Source organism: Podarcis pityusensis, assembly GCF_964106645.2.
Source record: "Podarcis pityusensis genome assembly, chromosome: 2".
NCBI lineage: Eukaryota > Metazoa > Chordata > Lepidosauria > Squamata > Lacertidae > Podarcis > Podarcis pityusensis.
Genome location: NC_138029.1, coordinates 4,178,050 through 4,200,325, shown reverse-complemented (window position 1 = coordinate 4,200,325; position 22,276 = coordinate 4,178,050). Strand labels below are relative to the sequence as shown.

Sequence of the window (22,276 nt, the reverse complement as noted above, 5' to 3'; positions counted from 1 at the left end):
ACTTGTTCACTGTAACGGAAAGGGCTGCCCAGCTTCCAACACCCATCAGCCCCAGCAAGCAAGGCCAGTGGTCGTGGGTGATGGGAGCTGTAGTCTGGAGGGCCCCAACTTCCTTGCCCTTGCCCTGCTCTGTTCTGCTTTGGTCAACCACATCTAGAATACTGTGTCCAGTTGTGGGTGCCGCAATTTAAGAAGGATATTGACAAGCTGAACTGTGTGCAGGAGGGCAGCCAAGATGATCAAGGGTGAGGAATGGTGAGGGAGCTGGAAAAGGGGAGATTGAGAGGAGATATGATTGCCATCTTCAAATATCTCAATGGCTGTTCCATGGAAGATGGAGCAAGCTTGTTTTTTCCTTCCCTGGAGGGTGGGACTTGCACCAATGGCTTCAAGTTGAAAGAAAGGAGCTTCCGACTAATCATTGGAAAGAACTGTCTGACAGTAAGAACTTTTTCAAGAATGGAAAAGTCTTCCTTGGAAGGTGGTGGACTCCCCGTCGTTGGGAGGTTTTTAAGCAGAGATTGGATGGCCATATGCCATGGTTGCTTTAGCTGAGATTCCTGCATTGCAGGGGGTTGGCCCTTGGGATCCCCTCCAACTTGACAATCCTATGAATCAGAATGTAAGCTCCTTAAGGGGAAGAGATCTGCCTTTTTGCTTGAGTTTGTCAAGCGCTGGTGGTGCTAAATAAATAAATAAATGGATATGGGGTGCTGCTGTTCCATAGTCCCCGGAGACAATGGCATCCAAGCGTGGACCTAAGCCCTTTGCAGCCAATCCAAACACTGAGCAAGTCAAGCTGGTTTTGCCATGGAGAACCCTTTTAAGAGACAACAGAAGGGGTCTGATTCCAGAGCTACTGAAATCTCACCGGCATGGTTATGATTGTGAGCCCAGCCACTGCCAAGTCATCCAAAGAAGTTAGTTGGGGCTGGTGAGCATAGATGAAGCAAACAGCCACAGACATTTGGCACCGAAAAAAATACAGAAGCTGTCACAGGGCTGAACTAGAGGGCTTGCATTTCAACCAAGAAGATGAGAATGGGTGGCAGAGGTCAGGGGCTGAAGTGGGAGAGGTCAGCCAATGGACAGGGGTCAGGAAGAGGTCCTTTCCTGACCTCCCATGCAGGCTGACCTTCGGCCGCAACTGAGGAGTCTCTTGAGAGGCAGAAGAGATACTGCCTCTGCACAAGTCCTGCCTGTTGCAGCAGTTCTGTTTGTCAGAGGGGAGCCAGAGTGTGAGCATGTCGCAGGCATGCAAGAAGCATCAAGGATACACCGGGCCATAGTTTTGCAGTACAGTATCTGCTTAGCATGCCGAAGGTCCCAGGATGGATCCCCAGCAACTCCGTTCAGCACTGGGAATGCCCCATACCTGAAAGTGTGGAGAGCCACTGCCAGTCAGAGTAAACAGTATTGAGCTAGATGGGACAGTACAAGGAAGCTTCCTACATTTCTGTGATAGAATTGGAGCAGCAGCCTAGACCATTGTCATTCCATTACGGCAGCCTTTCCTGGAAATGGACACTGATTAATGTCCCTGCTTTGATGGCAACATATAAAACTATAAACCTTCTCCTTATTTCCTTTCCAGCAATGTGTTGAAGAAGCACAGTCAGTGAGAACTGTTTCATCCAAGCTGCTGTACCTCTTCGAAAATGTCCATGGAACTTTCAATAACACCCACCCACACTTAGTAAAGGTGATCTGCACAAGACTTAAAACCTTCCTGTAAGTGTCACTACCCTTCCTGGTCTCTCAACACATCAACCAGGGACCCTGCGTTCCTCAAACTCAGCTGGAGAGAGACGGGGGGGGGGGCTCAAAGCTGCCTTTGGCCTGGTGCCGTCTGGGGTCCTGCCAGCTGAGCAAGGGAGGGAGGGGCACAGCCCTGGCTGATGAGCAAAGAGGAAAGCTGGCTCTAGACTAAACCAGGAGCAGACAGAAAGCCATCAAAGCTCTCATCTCTCCACCCCCTGCCAACTCTGAAGCGTTCTCCCCCCTGAATCAAAGGGAAGGAGTCACTCAACCACATTAGCCAGACTTTCTGCAGTGGGGCTGGATGCCACCAACACCAATGTGACAGTCACTTCTCCTCTCTGTTAGTTTAAGCTGCCCTGCAAAAGACCTCTCTGCTTCAGCCACCGCTCTTTACTGCACCTTTGGTACCACTGGATTTCCCTAGTCCCACCCCATCTGCTCTTGGGCAGCCCCCAAAATCTGCCTTATATATGCCTACTCCAAACAACCCCATCCATGTCTTGCTCTCCTTAAGATGGAGTATAGTATCTCAGAAACAAGTCTCATCAATGTTGTGCACAATGCTTTGCAATTAATTTATTTCATACACTGCTTGATTGCAAAGAAAACCCCCTCAAAACATTTTACAAAAGGTAAAATAGTAAAATCAAGGAAAATGTACAGCCACACTTTAAAACATACAAAAGTTAAAATACTACAACAAATTAAAATTGCCCCAACTTCCTAAGCATCTGGGTAGGCTTGTCTAAGCAGGAATGTTTTTAGCAGGTGCCAAAAAGAGGACATTGAAGGCGCTTGCTTGGTCTCAATAGGCAGGGAGCTCCAAAATGCAGGCGCTGCCACAGTAAAGAATTGAGTTCTTACAAATGTGGAACGGGGATTATGTGGCACCTGTCATAGTGCCAGTTCCACCAATGGAAGTGGTCAAATGGGTCCATGTAAGGCAAGGCGATCCCGTAGGTAAAAGTGGTCCCAAGTTGTTAAGGGCTTTTGAAACTCAATAACTTAACCGTAATTGTGCAGGACAAAGGTCTCTTCTGGAAACCCTTTTTATCGCACATTCATGATGCTTTGTGTCCACAGTGCTATATTGGGTTGACCACACGGACCTGCTTTCAACACTGTGCTTGCAAAGGTTTCAGGACACATTTAATTTCCAATCTGTGCACCCTACTGCTGAATTCCTGTAACTTTTCATATCACAAATGGTCTGGGTTTTAAGTTGATGCACTGTAGCCCCCTGGGTGGCAATAATCAGCATTCAGAATTAGCCGAGCAGTAGTTGCATTTTGCGACTGGCTGGCACCTAGCATCTCCACCTGCCTGGGCAGGTGATTCAAGGGGTCTGCAGGCTAGTGCAGCAGCAAAAGACACATCTTTGTTTTTTGCTGCTGCCGCACTGCCACTCAAATCAGCTGTTTTGGGGGGTAGCGCAGCAGTAAAAGATGAATCTTTTGCTGCTGCGCTACCCTGCAGACCCCCTGAATCATCCAGCAGCAAAAAATAAATAAAAATACTGCTATCTGTCTTTAAAAAAGAAATCCAAACATAAACGGTAACTAAACATTCTGTTTTAGCGCCCGCAATCCAGGTCCCAGGAGCTATGTGGCTCCTAGCTTTTGTATCCCCGTTTCTAACCCTGGCCAGTGTTTGACATTAGCCAAGCATTTTGCACCTGGCTTTTGACCACTTGCGACCAAGTGAAGATGCCTGGGCACCAGGATGGCACCTGACATCTCCACTATCTGGGGATCATTGGATCTGCACTGTTTTCACACACTAATGCCCCATCCTGTAGATTTCTGTCAGTTATATTTTATCTGCACAATTGGAATGAATTTCTGGAACCAAAATGCTTTTTCTGTGCAGCCAGAGCAGGAGCAGACACCATTAAGAAAAAAAGGTCAGCAACAAGTTTCCCCTGCAAACAAGTCACACTGCAATCAACTGAACGTAGCCAGCCAAGCTCAGGACCCCCTAACCTCTTGCATTATCAATACAAATAAATAAATACATAAACAAAGGACCTACCAATGTGATGCTGACACAACCGCCCTACACTAATAATACGCAATAGAACGAAAGAACAATACCCCATGTCTCCTTCCCCCAAATGCAAGATGTCTATGGCAAAAGTGTCTCTCACTAAATGTGAACCAACTCTGAAAAACTACAAATCGAAAGTGGAGACAACTGATGTACCATCTCTTTTCTGTTTGTTTTGTAACACAAAAAAACTTTTAATAAAAACTAGGAAAAGAACAATATATATGTGGACGGCCCCTGCATCAAGTGACTTTTCTTCTTTAAGTTCTCAAAGCTCTTAACTGAGCTCAAGGTTGTCGTCTGAGCAAGCCAGATGTTTACTGATAATCAATCACCATCACTCCACCCTTTGAAAAATAATACTTTATAGCCATCTTGCCCCAAAATGGCAACTAGATGTTCCGTTTTGGTAAACATAACCTTGGTTTAAGGCGCTATTGGGTGCCTAGCTTATATATCTGAGTTTCTAATGCTGCACCCACCATAAAATAGCTCAGAATTGTCTACATCGATTCTCAGCAGCTCTGCGGGGTTTCAGACCAGGAGTCTTTTCAGGCTCTACCTGGAGGTGTCAGAGATCAAACTTAGAACTGAATATTCAAATGCAAAAGACAGCAGCTCCTGCACTTTCAGCTGTTGCCCAGAAGAGGGAATTTCAAAAGTTGGCGCTTCCCAGACAAACTAAAGCCTCTGAAATTCCTCCTTCCACAAAAATGCAGGAGCCCTGTTCACTTTTATGTCTTGCCACCCTAACCTGGCACCTTCTGCTGGCAAAACAAGTGCTCTACTACTGAGCTACAGCCGTCCCTCTACCCCATGGGCCTAGAACCCACAGCCTTGTGGTTTTAACAGCAACATGCCCCTACCCTACCCATTGAACTACCAGACCCAGTGGAGCCTGAAGCTATACAGTGTATTTGTATACTCAGCAGCAGCTGCCTTGCTCTGGTTTTGGAAGCCGTTTCTTTGTAAAATTGCCATAGTTCCCCCACCCCCAGCTTAAATAAAAACTTAATACAACGTCTTTCAGTGGATCTGGTTGTACTTATTATTGGAATAGCTGCCACATTCAGACACATTTACTATCTGGATAGGCACAGAAGAGGAGAAGGAAGGAAAGGAAGCAATAAACTAGATTTGTGTGTCCATGCACATACATTTACATGCACGCGCACCAACTTCAACATGCACACATCCTCCTCCCAAAAGCAGAGACTTAATTTCCCCTGGGTGGGGGAAGATCTATTGTGTATGTATTGCAATGTATACTCAGTGTTTTTCTGAGAGACAAAAGGAGGACAGTGATTTAGCAGGGACAGGAACCATAAAACAGGGACAGTTGGCGCTGAAGCACCAGGCTTCCTTAGCCTGCCAGGAAGTGACTGCTGTGTACAGAACCCACCCCTTGCACCAACCAACCCTTCCTGCAATAAAAAAGCTAATGCTGTCACTTTCCGCCCTGGAATCTCGGCAAGGAACTTTGTTTTGGCAATCCATAAAAAGGTCACATTTGCAAGAGCTGCAAAGAGTTTTGCATTTTTTTCTCTTTTTTTAAAGCTATGGCTCAGTGGAAGATTATATGCTTACCATGTACAAGTCCCAGATCCAGACCCCTGCAGTTTAAGCGACCTCAGGGAGCAGAGCTGAGCAAACACCTCTGCTGGAGATATTGGGAGAGATGCTGCCAGTCAAGAGTAAATAACACTGAGCTAGACTCTGTATAAAGCAGCTTTTGATATGTATTTATGTTTGTTCTCTGTAGTTGATAAGAACCTATTCCCAATTGTCTCCAGAGTCTTGGAGGGCTTATCACATCTTGCCCCAAGTCTCTCGTTTCAACCCGACATTTCATCCTATGTTACAATGGTTGTGAACAAAGATCCACCAGTGTTTGCGGGGGTGGGGGTGGGGGTGGGGGGAGCACAATAAACATTTGGACCTTTTACTGGAAAAGTACCTTTTTCACTGAGCTGGGGGAGAATCATGGGCTTGGTGCTCTTTCTTCTATAGAGGACTTCTGTAGCATGGGGACAACCTCTGTGAAGAGCATCATGTGTGTCTACACAGAAGATCCAGTACCATTGAGAAAATGGGTTGCCATTATGTAACAATGCCTGACATTACTGAATTTCAAGGAAATCAAGCCATGTCATTCAGGACAGCCAATGAGACCCCACTCAAAGCATGGAATGATGTTATATCACCATAACACACAACATCAGGACATTACAAATGACTCATCCATTTAGAACACACAAACTTAAAAACAAATATTTTGAAAGAAGCAGGGGTTGCGGGGAGCAAACAAATTACTTTTTAGGGCTTGCCTCTAAGCTGTTAGGAAAGCCTACATGTAAGAGGCTGAATTTGTTTCCCTACAACTGTACACAGCTTAGACCACGACATACATGTAGAGCAGGAGCTTGAGAAGAGTGATGTTGAGCCTCTGCAGGCTGCTGTAGGTGGCTTTTTGAGGCATATTCTGCAACATCTTTTGGTGCAACAATACACATTATGGCTGTCAGGAAAAGTACTCCTGCACTAAAGCAACAAACACAGAACATCACCACCAGCAAAATTTCTAGTACATTTACATTAGTCCAGCAGAAACTTACAGGATCATGCACTGATTGAAAATGAAGCAGTTTCTCCACCTTGAAACAGTATTGAAGGAGGAATTGCCTAAAACTTCCCCGATAATCACCATGAGGAAAATAACATTTAGAGGGGCCTTTTGAGGGGACAATCCTCTGCTAATTCTGAACTGCCCTTGACCCAGACGGAATGAGCATAACTACATCTTTACTAATACCCTGAACCAGAGATATTAAACATCTCTGAGGGATCTTTGTGGGCCAACTGCCAACTCTTTAGGGTTCAATGCACGTCCCTCCTGTCTCCTGTCCAAATCTAGATCCTAGACCAAAATCTTTTGCCAAGAATTTCAAGCAACAGCCTGGACAAAGACATGCATGGAATGTTCTTTGTCCCTTTCACTTTACGTAATTAATTAGTGACTGCTACTCAGATGCCAAGCCAGCCATTGTGAACTTGTGCAGTACCTGGGAAGGTTGCCCCTTCTTAGCAATGACTTAGCAGAGAAATCATCTTCATGGCCCAATGTTGATCTGTTCAAACCTTGTGTCTTGTGCTCAGAATTATAAAATGCTATGAGATGGGCTGCCTGACCAGGAGACCCCACTGAGCTCTGCAATATGCAGCAGTTAGGACCATCTTGCTGGCTGGATTGTTTCTAGGGAGCCAACCCTGGTGGGTTTGTGGTCACTGCACACCTGCTCCAGCTGCTTAGGCAGACACTTCTTTGTCTCAGCCTTGATTTTCTGCAGCTTCGGGCACCTCAAATGCAGTATGGAAACAGAGAAGAGGGGAAGGGAAAGATCAGCAGAAAGGAGAGGGCTGTTAGGAATTGCAGCTGAATTTGCAGGTCCTTGCCTAAGAGCCCTGGAAGCAGTCAAGGAGCAAAGGCTGTCTGGAAGCTCAAACGTGTTGCGTCAGTGCAAGACCAAGTGCTTGCTCAGAGGCACAGAACCCGCTGGAGTCAATTCCCATCAGCCCAAGCCAACATGGCCAATGGCAGGGGATCATGGGAGTTGTAGTCCAACAATAGTCTGGAGGGCACCAGGTTTTCCCGGGGACAGGGGTGTATAGGGTGTTAGGGTAGCGTTTCTGGTGGGGGACACATTGTACTCCTTCTGGGGTGGTCTGCCCACCTTTGGTCCCCACCCTGCACTCAGCTCTCCTGTGGCTCCTAGAATCTGCCAGCATGCGACAGCAGCCACACCCCAGGAATGGCTTTGACTGGCCGGCTAAACCAGGTGAAGGTAGCTGATGGGTCTCAAGCCCTCAGTGAGTTAGGAACTTGCCCTGTATGCAAAGACAGACTCTGGTGGATTGAGCGGACCAATAGTGGGTCCAACAGTCAAGAAGGCAGTTCTACATGTGCTGTAGAGGGAAGTGAGGGGCAGGTGGGGCTTGTCAGCCTGGGAATCTGGCCCACCAAGCAGAAAGAAATGCTGATCCTAAACCTCTGCTGCCTTGTGGGATATCTTCAGAATAAAAGGCTAGGTTTTCCAGATTGGAATCCCTAAGGCGATTGGATGGTGCCTTGCACACCTCCTTCCAGCAACTCCTGCAGCCCAGCTGGTGCCAATTGTACTGCTTTCCTTTGAACCACATCAGCAAGGCCGAAAGGGGGAACATCATCTGGGCAGGCCAGGACCTCCACACACACTGTCCAGGCTTGCACCGGGGGGGGGGGGGGCACTTCAGTGCTGCTAACACAGCAGTTTAATTTCATCCCTGGAAGCTCCCTCCCTCCATTGTCTCTCAAGACAGATGGATGCCAACAACTCCAGGGGCCTCAAAATAGCATCCATGCTCTCTCTGCCACAGCCTCATTTTAAGTGTTGGTGCTGACCTTTAAAGCCCTAAACGGTCCTGTATACCTGAAGGAGTGTCTCCACCCCCATCGTTCAGCCCGGACACTGAGATCCAGTGCCGAGGGCCTTTTGGCGGTTCCCTCATTGCGAGAAGTGAGGCTACAGGGAACCAGACAGAGGACTTTCTCAGTAGTGGCGCCCGCTGTGTGGAACGCCCTCCCACCAGATGTCAATGAGATAAACAACTACCTGACATTCAGCCCTGTTCAGGGAAGTTTTTAATATGTAACGCTGTACTGTTTTTAACACTTGATTGGGAGCCGCCCAGAGTGGCTGGGGAAACTCAGCCAGATGGGTGGGGTATAAATAATAAATTATTATTATTATTATTATTATTATTATTATTATTATTATTATTATTATCTTCACAGGCCTGATCCTAAGCTACTGTCTGACTGTCCCCATTCCACACCTGACAGACAGATATTATTAACTCAGATCCCTATTCTATTCCAGAGCTGGGGAACTCGTGGCTGTTCAGATGCAGTCCTGGCCCGATCTAAGGTGGGTCACAACAGCACCACTATCACCATACAAATATATCTCAGGGTGCGAAACTTACGGCTCTTTGGATATTTTTGTAATCTAATTCCCATTAGCCCCATCCAGCATGGCCAGTCACCAGGGGTAGTGGGAGATGAAGTCTAACAACTTCTGGAGAATCACATGTTCCGTATCCCTACTCTATTCCTTCATAGAGAAGCCGCTTGGTATCTTGGTAACACCAGCATCCTACAAGGAGGTGTGAGTGAGAGAACTCATTGCACTCTCTTCTTGACTACTGGCATGAAGAGAACCAAACAAGCATCCTGATGAAAGATAAAGCAAACTGGACCACAGAACTGTCATATCCACTCATTATCAAGAGTCACTACAAATGTGACGAAAAAGAGAACCCCACGTGTGGGGTAAATAACATGCAACCAGCGCACACATTATGGCTGGTATATGTGCAATGTGCTACTGAAGGCTGTCCCACCCACCCCTGTAAGCAGCCTGTGGCTTTCCAGTCTGCATGCACATTGCAGCCTATGTGCAAACATCACACATAGAGATCCACAAGCAGGGCTGCATCTTATTTCCTGAATGCAAATGTATCCCGTATATAGGAATGTTATCGCATTTGAGCCAACCACTGTGCTTGCTAAGCACAGCTGAAAGATCCTCACTCCAAAGTCTGCTTTGGATCTCAAAACACCCTGCTAGTACTCCAAAGACAATCTTGTTTCCTGTGGAGAAGCCTGCACCAGGCCACAGTGGCAGTGGCGGAGAAAACACATCACACACAGCACCGTGCTTTGGCATTCAGGCAGCCTTCCTAGAAAGTGGGAGCCCGAAGAATCAAGTTGCTGCACATGCCAGCCCATCCCTGCTGAGGCACGAAGGGCCAGGACTCCTGGGAACTATCTCTGTCTCTTGGGGAGAGGAGAGGGCCTGGCGGTTTCAGTGTCTGGCTCAGAGCCAGGGCTCGACACCAAGCAAGGCAGCCTGCCAGATGCCCAGGATGACTGGGTTCTTTCTGAGCAGCGTAATGTTGGGAAGGATGCTGCATTTGCTTCTTGCAAGCTCACAGAGGGCAGAGCCCAATGAGAACTTCTCCAGACAAGTGCAAGCACTACTGGGAACTGCCTGAAAAGGAACATCCACCAATTCATATCTGGAATCTGCATGATGTCACATTAAGTTCTATTTCTGCCCCTCGGCTGCGGGTGCCTCATTTGCTTCTGCTTGTGTGACAGTGCTACTGGGATGGTATGGATTAAATGGGGGAAATGGGAGGGCATGGGCAGTTTCACCAATCTGGGAGGAGCTAATTTCCCCTTCCTCCCCGCAAAAAACAACAACTCGTTGACAAAGAGAATGCAGATAGGCAAGTCCTGAGGGAATGATGGGACTGGTGTCAGCACCTGGCATGCTGGGGCAGCTGCCAGGGCCCAAAAAACCTTGGCAGGGCCCAAAGTGATGCCTCCCTTACTTGCTATTTTTCTGTACCAGCACACCCATCAGCTGGATCTAGTCACCAGGCCAATTTCCTGCAAAGTCCCCAACCTAGCATCACTCTGGGTAACCAAGCTGCTACCTTCCAGATGTTGCTGGACTCCTCCTTCCATCAACAGCAACCAGAGTGGCCAATCATCAGCAGTAAGAGGAGCCGCAGAGTCCGACATCTGGAGGATAGTGTTGGCTGCGGAGCATTGTGGGAAATGAAAAGAGCGCCCGCACCCAGACTGCTGAGCATTGCTTGCATTCTCAGAGCCCTTTCACACCTGCAGCCAGCCCTGGCTGCATGGAACCAGGTGCCAGTAAGTGAGAGGCCCACCCCCACCACCTTGTGTGATGTAATGTAGTGGGTAGAGTGATGGTCTTACACTGGGGAAAACGTGGGCTTAATTTTTACAAATGCTCCCTTGGTTATCTCGGGTGTGGTCCCCTTCTCTTAGGCAAACCTGCCTCAAAGCATTGTTGTGAGGATAATCTTCGGGGATGGGACCATGCATGGTGCCCCAAGTTTCTTGGAAAAGCAGAATAAATACATAGCAAAGATTGCAGCACTCAGCAAAAGATGTGGGATGGTTCACCAAGGCAATCTCAGCCAGGCCAAAAGCAGTGACTGGTTCACCTGGAACAGGAATGACCCTTCCAGATGTTGCTTGACTATACCTACCACCACCTCTCTAACCACTGGCCATGTTGGCTAGGGCTGATGGGAGCTGAAGCCCAACATCTGGAGGGCTACAGGTTCCCTATCCCTCACCTCAGAGGGAGGCCATTCTTTATACAATTTCCAGCACAAACTACACAGAATTGTGCAAGGGCCTCCTTTCCTCCGGTGACCTTCTGGCTCACTACATTAGGTGGAACCTGGGCTTGCAAGCTTTATAGGGTGGGGACTTTGAGCCGGGGTTTCTTAGCTCTCTTAAAGCCAACACTCTCATCACTGAACTACGCTGGCTCCTCTGAAGCATCAGACCATTTGCCACATTATAAGGGCGTGTCCCAAGTACCGCTCATGGCAGATTAGTTACCGCTTTCTTTCTTTCTTTCTTTCTTTCTTTCTTTCTTTCTTTCTTTCTTTCTTTTAATACTCAGAAACCATTCTTTCGTCTACACAATCAGGGGATGTTGAAAGAAACTTGGAAGGGTGGAGTTTTTCCTTCCCAACTCTCCTCTGTTGCACATTTGTGAGCGAGTGGCAGCTCTCATCTCAGGGTATACAGCATATATTCCCTGTGTGTCAATTAGAAGAGAGTGCAGACCTAGACATGGGGTTCAGAGATTTTCAAGCTGATCGCATGCATGTTTACTTGGGAGGATGTCCCAGTGAATTAAATGGAACTTATTCCAAGCCACTGCACACTGTATTGCACCAGAATGTAAAGGTCCTTCTGGAAAGCTGGGCCAAAAGGAGATATTTGGGACTAAACCCACTACATAGCTAGTGGGCTCCTTTGGGTGGAAGGACAGTATATAAAATTTAAGAAATGATATATTTGAATGTGTACTGTTGGTGGCACTAGTTGAACACCTAAGTGAAGTTAGGTACCATATTTTTCCATGTATAAGACAACCTTTTTTCTGAATTTTTTTGTTTGATTGAGGGTCCTCTTATACACGGGTTAATATGCTAAGTAAGCAAGGGTTGGTGCTGCGGCAGTAGCAGGGAAATGTCAGAGAGGAGGCTGCTTAGCTGCTCTTCCCCGCTTAGAAAGAGAATTTGGTGAGTGCCACTATTACTGGGGGCTCATTGAAAAGCTGCTCAACAGCTCAGCGGACTTACAAAAGAAGCTCAACAACTGTTGAGGGCTCCCAAAAATAGGGGTCGTCTTATACATGGGGTCGAGTTATACATGGAAAAATACAGTAATTTTAGACCACAGATTTATTAGTTGCAATGGGGAAGCCCTTAATTAAACATTTCAATTATCACGTCCTGATCTAATGGCAGGGGTGCCAACTTGAATAAAATATTGGAGGGGCAGGTAAGCCCTGTCCCACACAGGGCCGTCTTTAGCGTATGCGGCGCCGGGTGCAAAAAACTGCCCAGCATCCCCAAGGAGAGCATTTCCCACAGAGGCTTGGGAGGGAAGCTGCGGGCCTTGTGTGAGCAGCGTGCATGCGCTGGGCAGGCCTCTCAATGACCCGCCAATCCCACGTGCGCAGGAGGGCAGCACCCGCAGCAGAAAAGCCTGCCGCGCTTCGACGGGCTCTGCTCTGCTCAGCAGCGGCTGGCCTGGCTCTTCAATCCCTGGACTCCAAATATCGGACCCAGACTCTGGGCCTGGCGCCCCTAAAAGCCCTGCACCCCTAGCGCCTATGGGTAAGCCGGCCTTGGTCCCACATAATCAATCACATGTCATGGCACACACACAACATTGGAATGGCAATGCCCACCAACGGGGGGGGGGGCTGGCCCTTTCATTGAATTTTTTTTTGGGGGGGGGGCTTGACACCTCTGTCTAATGGCATCACTGGAACATCCCACCCACTTGCCCAGCAGCAGCAGCTCAGTTGGGAGGTGGAAGAAGTCTCTTACGTGCACATGTGCCCCCACCTGTACTCCCCTTTGTGCCACATGACCCACCCCACCTCTGACTTGCGCAAGCCTTTCAGACTTCTGGTGTGTGCACAAGCAGGAGGAGCTGCCCTACTCAGCTTGCCCCTCCTTGTCACGGACGGAGAGATATTCAGGCACAATATTCCCACTGTCTCAAGCAGCATCCTTTCTTTTCCGATTACCATACCAGGATGCGGATGCGTCCTCCACACCCGACCCTCTCAATGCCTTGAACATCCTGGCCAGAGAGGAAGGAGATCTGAGCATGCTTTCTTCTGCTAGACGCCATTAGCACGGGCAAGTCTGGCCGTAAAGTCCAGGGAGGATTAGCTGGATGCTCTGCTCATCCTCCACCACATAAGCTGCTTCATACTAAGTCAGACCACTGGCCCATCCAGCTCAGTACTGTCTACCCTGACTGGCAGCAGCTCCCCTGGGGGTTTCAGAGAAGCAGCCTTTCCCAGCCCGACTGAGGATGCTAAAGAATGAACACCTGGGACCTGCTGCGTCCAAAGCAGATGCAAATAAGGCCCCTCTCTCAAATGTGGGAGAGGAGATCCAGAGCAGGATCTTCAGCATTTTGCCTTGCCAAATTCCTCCCCACCCACCTGCCCATTCCCCCAAAACACCATATGAAAAGACTGAGTGGAGCAAGGAAAGTAAGTACAGAAACTTTGCTACTTCACTAAGCACACCTTTGTGTGTGTGTGTGTGTGTGTGTGAGAGAGAGAGAGAGAGAGAGAGAGAAAGAGAGAAAGAGAGAGAGAGAGAAGAGAAACAATCAGACTCCCACCCTCCTTCTCCGCTTTGTCCCAGGCTAGAGACCCACTTCCCTAGTCCTGGTCCCGACAAAAGGTTTGGTACCGACTGTGCGTCTCTCTCTCTCTCTCTCTCTCTCTCTCTCTCTCTCCCCACCCCCAACTCCAACTCATTCAACCCCAAGCCGACCCCCTTCTTCTGTTCTCCCCCCCCCCCAATCTCTGGAACAAGAGCGGCGGGACGGAGCTCCGATTACAGGAAATGCTTCGTTGGGAGCCTGTTGGGGGCGCACGGAGAGCGGCGAGGCGAGGGGGGCGCGCACGGAAAATCCTCCCGTCTCGCCTGCGGCGGGCTGGGCCAGCGCGCGTCTCTCCCGCGGAACAGCAGCAGCGGCGCCGTCGCCCAAGGGGAGTGCGCGGGGCGGAGATCCCGAGTAACGGGAGCGGGCTGGGAGGAAACGCACCAGGCGGGGCACGGTGGGTCTGCAACCACTTAGTGGGGCTGGGAAGAGGGAACGGGCGGCGGGCCAGCCGAGGGAGGGGGGGGCGTGATTTGTGGAGTCGTGCGGGGCGGGGGGGGGAGTGGAGAGAGAGAGAATACACTTTCCGAAGCCAATTCAATCGGAGCCAATTCCATTTCGTTTCCCCTTCTAACTTGTTATCCAAGCGTTGCTAAATCTCCTGCACCTTGGATGGTGTGCGCGCACGTCCCTCGATCAAGTATCCCCACCTCCACTCCCATTTTCACAGACAATCCGAGTCCCCGGATTAATGCGGGGGTGTATGTGAAGAGAGTGGAAGTTGTCCCACTATGCCCCTCCGCAAAAAATATGCACACACCAAGTGTGTCCCCCGGCCCTCGCCTCGCCTTACCTCTGCGCGTCCGGGAGGTAAAAGTCCACCGAGAAGCCAAAGGAGCTGCCGGGGGGGCCGCGGAAAAGCGCCGGCGCCTCGGCGTCCAGGTTGAAGCCCCAAGCGCAGGGCACGCCGAAGAGAAAGAGCAGGGCCCGGGGCAACATAGCTGGGCCTGGGGGTGCCGGGTGGAGAGAAGGGGGTCTCGGTGGATGGGCTGAGAGGCCGGAGCAAAATCCCAGCCGGCGCTCCGGATGGTCGCTCGCCCAAGTCTTCTTTCTCCAACCCGCCCGGAGCGTGAGTGCTCCGGAGGCTCGCCGCCTCCCCTCCCTCCCTTGCCCGAGAATGACTCACAAAAAGGAGGAGTCTCCCTCCCGCCCGCCCGCCCGCCCCCACCTCGACGGGACAGGGGGTGGGCAGGATGGATCTCATTAAACTGCCAGCGCTGCGAATTTTGGAGGGGAGCCAGGAACAGCTCTGATGAATATTTGGAAAAAGTTTTGAGTTCTAGATTTGGCTTTAAACTCCCACACACACCTAAAAACACACACAACAACAGCCACACGCGCGCACACACAAAGCGAGTTCTCCCCCCCCCCCCCAAAAAAATTAAGTGCTCCGTTTTGCAAGCGGTGGTAAAGTTCTCCGGTTTTGCAAGAATTGATGATGTCACATTGGGGTTTTCCTTGCTTGAAGGAAATCGAGCACTCTGTGCCAATTTTTTTGGGTCGAAAGGGTTTGGTTGTGATTGGTTGCCCTGCGTTACCATGAAAACGCAGTTAAGAGTCAACCGAGTGAAACGAAATTTAATAAACCGAGTCAGGTTTTAACTCCCCGCCCCTCAAATAAAATTCTAGAGGGCTGTGTTTGAATTGGACAGGGGTTTTTTTGGGGGGGGGGTGTTGATGGAGCAGAGGGATGCCCCAAATCCTAAAGTGTTCGGATAACCAGGAGCTCGCATAGAGGAGAGTGCCATTTGCACGACGATGGCGTTCTAGACAATCTGATCACTGTATTAAACGCATGTGTCTAATAACCAGATTTGGACAACCCTGCCCACTCCCTGTGCACCAAGTTTCCCCTCCCAATGATACATTCACTGACTTAAACGCATTTGAATGATCAGTCAGCCCCCAGTGGCTCTGTTCACAGGTCATCTCACTTCCTGTTACCCTTCAGGTGATGTTGGATTCCAGGGGCGAGGCTGTATTCACACTGCGCTCAGCTTGAAAGAGCATGTGAAGCACCCCCCCCCACCAGAATTCTGGGCACTGTAGTTTATCCAGTACAGTGGTACCTCGGGTTAAGTACTTAATTCGTTCTGGAGGTCCATTCTTAACCTGAAACTGTTCTTAACCTGAAGCTTCACTTTAGCTATTTGGCCCTCCTGCTGCTGCCGCACCGCCAGAGCCCAATTTCTGTTCTCATCCTGAAGCAAAGTTCTTAACCCAAGGTAATATTTCTGGGTTAGTGGAGTCTGTAACCTGAAGCGTATGTAACCTGAAGCGTAGGTAACCCGAGGTACCACTGTAGTTTATCACCACGAATGCCTCCCTTGTTCTCTTATAACAACAATGGCGCCCACCTGAGAGGGGCCAGAACTGAGTCCGGTGAGTTCCAGCTGATATAAAGCCCTGAGATTCTCCCTTGCAGAGTTACAATCCCCACCAGACCTTCACAAACTACAGTGCCCAGGATTCTCTGAGTGAAAATGTGTGCTTTAAAAGTACAGTGTGCACCCAGCCCAAGGCATCCAAATCCTTCCATTTGGAGAAGCCATGGCTCACTGAGCTAGGTCCCCTCTCCTTTAATCAGTGCAAGGATACGAAACCTGCATAGCCCTTCAGATGTCATTGGACTACAGTTCCCATCATCTCTGACCTTTGGCCATGCCTAGTGGGGCTCGTGAGGATGAGATGGTTAGACAGTGTTCTGGAAGCTACCAGCGTGAGTTTGACCAAACTGCGGGAGGCGGTGGAAGACAGGAGTGCCTGGCGTGCTCTGGTCCAGGGGGTCACGAAGAGGCGGACACGACTAAACGACTAAACAACAACAAGTGGGGCTCATGGGAATGGGAGTCCCAACCACATCTGAGAGGCAGAGATGGTGAACAGCTCCCAGGTTAAAATCCTTTGCACACTTTTTCTGGGTATGATCTCTCTTGAATGAGGTTCTGAGTAGACATATAGTGCTGTCAGGTTGTGATCTGTTTAAAATTGAGATTTGGGAATATTATTTATTTATAAAAAAGAACAATAAAATAAAAGCAATACACTAGCTTCCTAAGAGGTCTCCTTGGTTTAAAACTTTAAAAAAGAAGTGAGGCTTTTTCTTATGCTTCATCACACACATCATTACATCTATAGCCTTGTTATGAGGGAACTGACAATGGTACTCTGGACATGCTTTGGGGCACTCAATTTTGCATACTCCAGGACTGAGTCCCTTTGTTCCAATTAAGTTTTATTGTATTCAGCATAAGGAAGGAAGTTTGGTTAGATTGGAAAACCCTTGTTTACCTTTGGATTCAGGAATTTACCTCTTATCTAGGCAGAATTGGAGTTGGTTAAACCAGTAACTAATGAGACATCTCCTGCTTCTAAATTCTACATCTAGGCAGCTGGGTTGGCAGGGTGCAAGTTCTGTATAGTCCTGAAGAGGTGCAGGTGCCCTGTTTAAGTAAGGTGATGTCAGCGATGAAGGGTACTGCTTGAATTACAGAGGAGAGGCAGAGGATGTGCAGCCCCTTGTCTAGTGCACTGAACATCCCCAGCTCCTGTTCTTAGACAGTGTTTATACCTATGACCTCCCTAGCTCAGTGGCAGTGGCATGCAGTGACATTTTTCACAGAGGAACAGTTAGGGCCAGAGGCTTGTAGGGGCAATGGGGGAGATGTCGTGCACATGACCACTGCACCTCCCTCCCTAAGCTGGGCAGAAGCTTCCTGGGCTTTGGGCAGGAGGTGTCAGGCTTTAATACTTTAATATTCTAATTTACCAGGAACATTTAGAGGAGTAGCCTAGTCCCCCTAGTCCACTGACCGCACGCCACTGGTCAGTGAGTGAGGAACCTGTGACTCCCAAGGTGTCGTTGGACTCCAGCTCCCATTAGCCCCAACTAGCATGGCCAATGATCAGGGATGATGGGAGCTGGAGTCAGCAACATCCTGTGAGCCACTAGGTAGCATTAGGTAGATGAAAGGCTCCTTCCCACATCCTTTTAACTATGCTTTCCAGGCACAGGTCTGCGTTTTAAAGCTCTCTGTCTGACTGGTTTTGCTTTTGTTTCCCCAGGAACACCCACATTTTACCACTGCATGAGACAAACGGCTACAACTGAGCAGTAAAATGCAGGTTTTCCCAGGGAAAGTGTCAGGACAAAAAACACACACCACTTGGGCACAGAATCATAGAATGGAGCTTTTAAACCCAGAACCGTGTCTAGAAAGACAGCACAAAAGGAAGTGTGAGGGAGCCCGGAGGCAACTAACCCCTGTTCTCCTGACCTTGTACCTGAAATATGGGGATAATAATGCTCTGCCCTACAGGACTGTTCTGGTGAGGCTATTCTGCTGGAATCATGTTCTGCTGAGTCTTCAGCACTTTTGGAATGAACTATCTCAATGCCAAACGTTACGACTGAAAACCCAGTGTATTCCACGTTTTTGAGAAAGGCACTCTGCACGCATGCAGGAGTATGCCCCTTCCTTCCTTCCTTCCTTTCCGAATGACACTGTGCACAGGCATTCAAAGCAGAGGAAGAGCCATAGCTCAGCGGTAGAGATTCTGCTTCGCATGCAGAAGCTCTCAGGTTCGGTCCCTGCCGTCTCCTGGCAGGGCTGGGAATGTCCCTTGCCTCAAACCCTGCAGAGACATTCACAGCCAGTGCAGACCATTCTGAGGTAGGTGCCTGAATAGTCTGATCTGATCTAAGACAGGATGTGGGGTGATAGGGCATCAGAAGGCAGCAATGTTTTCCCATGCTGCTTTGCATCTGAGTCAGGGGTGGGGATCCATGGCACCTGTGTTTGGGCCACACAATCTGCAGGCTCTGGGAATAGATTCTCATACCCACCAGGCAGCCTCACAATGTTCCCCGAGGCTTTTGCCTAAGCAAATGTTTTGCAACATTTGGAAGGGTGGGTGTGTTGCTGTTATTATTTTCCATGATCTCAGTTAGCCAGAGTCAAATGCAGAATCCTGCCTGCTGACACCCCGCCCTGGGGCTTGACTGGGAAAGGATGGACAGGCAGACAAAGCCTCGCCTGCTGGAGCTTGGAGAACCTGAGAGGAGCATCCTGTCCTGCTGGGTTGGCGACTTTCTCACCTTTACTTTTCTAGCGCTAGCTCAGTCCCCCGTTTGGGGAGATCTGGGCAACCATCCATTTCTGCAGCATTCTGCCAAGTTTTCTTCTCTTTTTTTAGTCCTCCATGAGAAATAATAATAAAGAAAATGTCCCCATGTGAGCACAACACTCTTTCTCCCAATACGAAGTGACCCGTGGCAATCTCCTCACTTCTGGACCTAGGAGGGTCAAGGGTTGCGTTGAGGCTGCCCTGTGTGGTTTTAAGGAAAACTTTTTCAAAACTAAACGCTCCTTTCTCTACTGAAAATCTAAACAATTGGGGTCATTACTCATATTTTCCTATCATGGATCCTATAGTATCTGGGTGGTAGGCAAAATACAACAGAAAATCTTTTCCTTTTTCCCTTTTTTATTTATACTTTTCAAATTTATACATTTCATTAATTTTACAATCCGTTTAACATTTCAAAATCTGACTTCCTTCCCCCTTTCTGTAGTTCCTTAATTCTTTTCATATCTTCTGCATATCCAAATTCATTTAATTTACTCGTTTAATTATCTACTGTAAATATATACTCTTATAAAACTGCAGGTTATTACAATAATCCTGCTTATGTTTTTATGTGTTTACAATTTATCTGTTTCCATTCTTTTATAAAGAGTTTGTTATTTTGATTTCTTATTCTTCTGGCACGTTTCACCATTTCTGCATCTTCCATAAGTTTTTGTATCCATTCTTCCTTTTCTAGGACTTCTGCTTCTTTCCATTTCCTGTCATGGAGAAGAGTGCTTCACCTGTTGAATTTTCAACTGCTGCAAAGAGCCCTTGTCTGGTAAAAGAAGTGACAGCAGCTTGCTCTCCCTCCCCTTGGAACTACAGATTAATCTGCAGTCCCCTTCAGTGGTTAATAATGTTAATTTAAAGTGAAGAGCACAAGAGAAACAAACACCCCACATCACCTTTTGAATCAGGCAGAAACTACACCCTCCCCATTCCCTTTCCAGATACTAATACCAAAGCCGGGAATTCTGGCTCCAAGTCTCTGCCCTGCCTCTGATTGTTACTGGAATGGCCTCCATAGCTCTGAAAAATGCTCTGGCAGCCCACTTGGGGTGTGTCTGTTGACATTTAGGAGAAGTGATTTCATTTGTCTTATTATTTATTGATACTGAGCCATCAACATCCCTGGCACTTTTCTTTGCAAGACGCATGCATGTTTCATTGATAAGTGAGGTGCCTGATCATCCCGCTGCAAGGTGTTTGTCCCAGGGAGGTGAACCAGAGTCCGACCATGAACACACTAGTCAGCACAATTTCTGGCCTGCCAAGCGGGACACCAGCTGCCTCCTTCAGGCGGGGGCTCAGCGACCCCACCCCAAGCCTCCCTTGGACTCCAAAAAACAAAACAGAAGAGGCTTCCTGCATTACAATCTCATCACCAGACATGCACCATTAAATATCTTGGTGCTACAGTATGTGGGCTGAGGGCAGCTGCTCAGTTGTAACATATAGCAAAATTATTATTATTATTATTATTATTATTATTATTATTATTGTATACCATGTGAGAGAGTGTGTGTTAAACTTGCTATCTATGTAACTGAAGTGACTAACCATAGTTGCAACTAATGCGGCCCTTGGCCTCTTGCTCTCACTACTGCATTTCCATACTTACTAATAAAGAACGACAGGTAACTCAAAAGCTTGTATGTATACCCCTACATTAAATGAAGCTGGCTCCCACACACAACCACAGGGCAGCATTTTAGCTATTTTGTGAGTTTCCCATCATAGGTGCAATCCCCCCCTCATTCTGGAAGATGGACCACTTCCCACCAGGCTTTGTACTCGGACGCAATTCCTTTGGAGGCGCACAGTAGCAGCAAACCCTCTTTCTCTTCAGCTGCGCACACTTCTTAACGTCCCCTCACATCCGCTTCGGCTGTGGATGGCTTCATTTTCCATCTCGCCAGCCCTCCTTAACTGAGTCCAAAGGTTCTGGTTTTTGTTACTCCAACTGTCTTCTCCTCCCATCGCTGAGAGTCCCTCTGTCCTCTCTAGAATGGTTCTGGGCGGCTGCAATAAACACGCGTCATTCCAAACGTGGCCACTAGGGGTCAGCTTCACTTGGCGCTGCGGCGTGTTGACTTTCACACCTCACCCCCCATTTCCTTTGGGGGCTCAGGGTGTGGTAGATGGCATTTCACTGAGCTACTCAGAGACAGCATGAAGACCTAATCTTGCTCTGGCATCCTGGGAAACCAAAGAGAAAGAAGCTGTAAGCTGCAAACAGACGTCTTTATCTATGAACCAGAATCTGAGATAGGATTCATTTGCTTTGGAAAGCTGATACAATTGCTGTTACTTTAATACAAGGCGCACACACACCCAGAAAAGCATTGGACCAGTGCAGGTACACACCCAGTTACCACAGGTGCCTACATCTGTTTTCAAATGAACGTGCTGGGGGGCGGTAGTGCAGAATCAATCTGCGATGAGCTTTTATTTTTGGAAGAAAGCTGCTTTCTCAAGAAGCGCTTTTCAGGGCAGGCGGAAATATGCAGTAGGACTTGACTGTGTGTTGCCTGTGTAGTATTATAAGAATTTAAGGTCTCAAATATATAAATTAAATGTACAAGGCAAACATGTACATAAATCCATAAACCACATACAGTGGTGCCTCGCAAGACGAAATTAATTCGTTCCGCAAGTCTCTTCGTCTTGCGAGTTTTTCGTCTTGCGATGCACGGTTTCCCATAGGAATGCATTGAAAATCAATTAATGCGTTCCTAGGGAAACCGCCTTCAGACCAGGTCCGGGGACAGTCTGTCCCCGGACCTCTTCTGAAGGCTGGGGGGGGGGCAAGGGCTTTTCTTCCCACCCCCAGCATTTTAAAATCGCCCCGGGACAGCGGAGGACTTCTCCGCTGTCCGGGGGGATTTAAAAGCCCCTGGGAAGGCAGGCAGGGGGGACAAAGACTTTTGCCCCCCGCCAGCCTTCAGAAGAGGTCCTGGACCTCTTCTGAAGGCGGGCGGGGGGCAAAAGTCTTTGCTCCCCCCCTGCCTTCAAAAGCCCTCCGGGACAGGCAGGCAGGGGGGAGCAAAGACTTTCGCCCCCCGCCCGCCTTCAGAAGGTGTTCCCTCCCCCCGCCCGGCTTCGGAGCACCGGTTCCGAAGCCGGGCGGCGGCGGAAGGTGTTCCCTCCCCCCGCCCAGCTTCGGAGGAGCCTTCCGAAGCCCGGCGGCGGCAGGAGGTGTTCCCGCCCCACCGCCCGGCTTCGGAGGAGCCTTCCGAAGCCCGGCGGCGGCGGGAGGAGGTGTCCCCGCCGCCAGGCTTCGGAGGAGGTCCGAGGACAGTGGGGAAGACGCGCTGCGCTTCCCCGCTGTCCCTGAGATTTCCCTATGGGCTGTCGTCTTGCGAAGCAAGCCCATAGGGAAATTCGTTTTGCGAAGCGCCTCCAAAACGGAAAACCCTTTCGTCTAGCGGGTTTTCCGTCTTGCGAGGCGTTCGTCTTGCGGGGTACCACTGTATCTGAAAC

The 22,276-nt window shown here is 48.9% G+C and overlaps 1 protein-coding gene and 1 long non-coding RNA gene across 3 annotated transcripts in view; one reads left to right on the top strand and one right to left on the bottom strand.

Annotated features, from left to right (window-relative positions):
- ITGA5 (integrin subunit alpha 5) overlaps window positions 1-14,747 on the bottom strand; it is a 68,964-nt gene extending 54,217 nt beyond the window's left edge. Inside the window, exon 1 of one of the 2 annotated variants that reach the window (XM_080989955.1) lies at window positions 14,454-14,747. In XM_080989955.1, the coding sequence (XP_080846081.1) occupies window positions 14,454-14,599 (146 nt within the window). In that variant the 5' untranslated portion in view covers window positions 14,600-14,747. The remainder of the gene's footprint in view (window positions 1-14,453) is intronic. The other variant, XM_080989953.1, reaches the window with a different exon arrangement.
- LOC308468699 lies at window positions 13,934-20,441 on the top strand. Its single transcript, XR_013981824.1, has 2 exons — window positions 13,934-14,057; window positions 19,488-20,441. It is a non-coding gene; the product is annotated as an uncharacterized lncRNA (long non-coding RNA).
- Window positions 20,442-22,276: the final 1,835 nt, after the last annotated feature.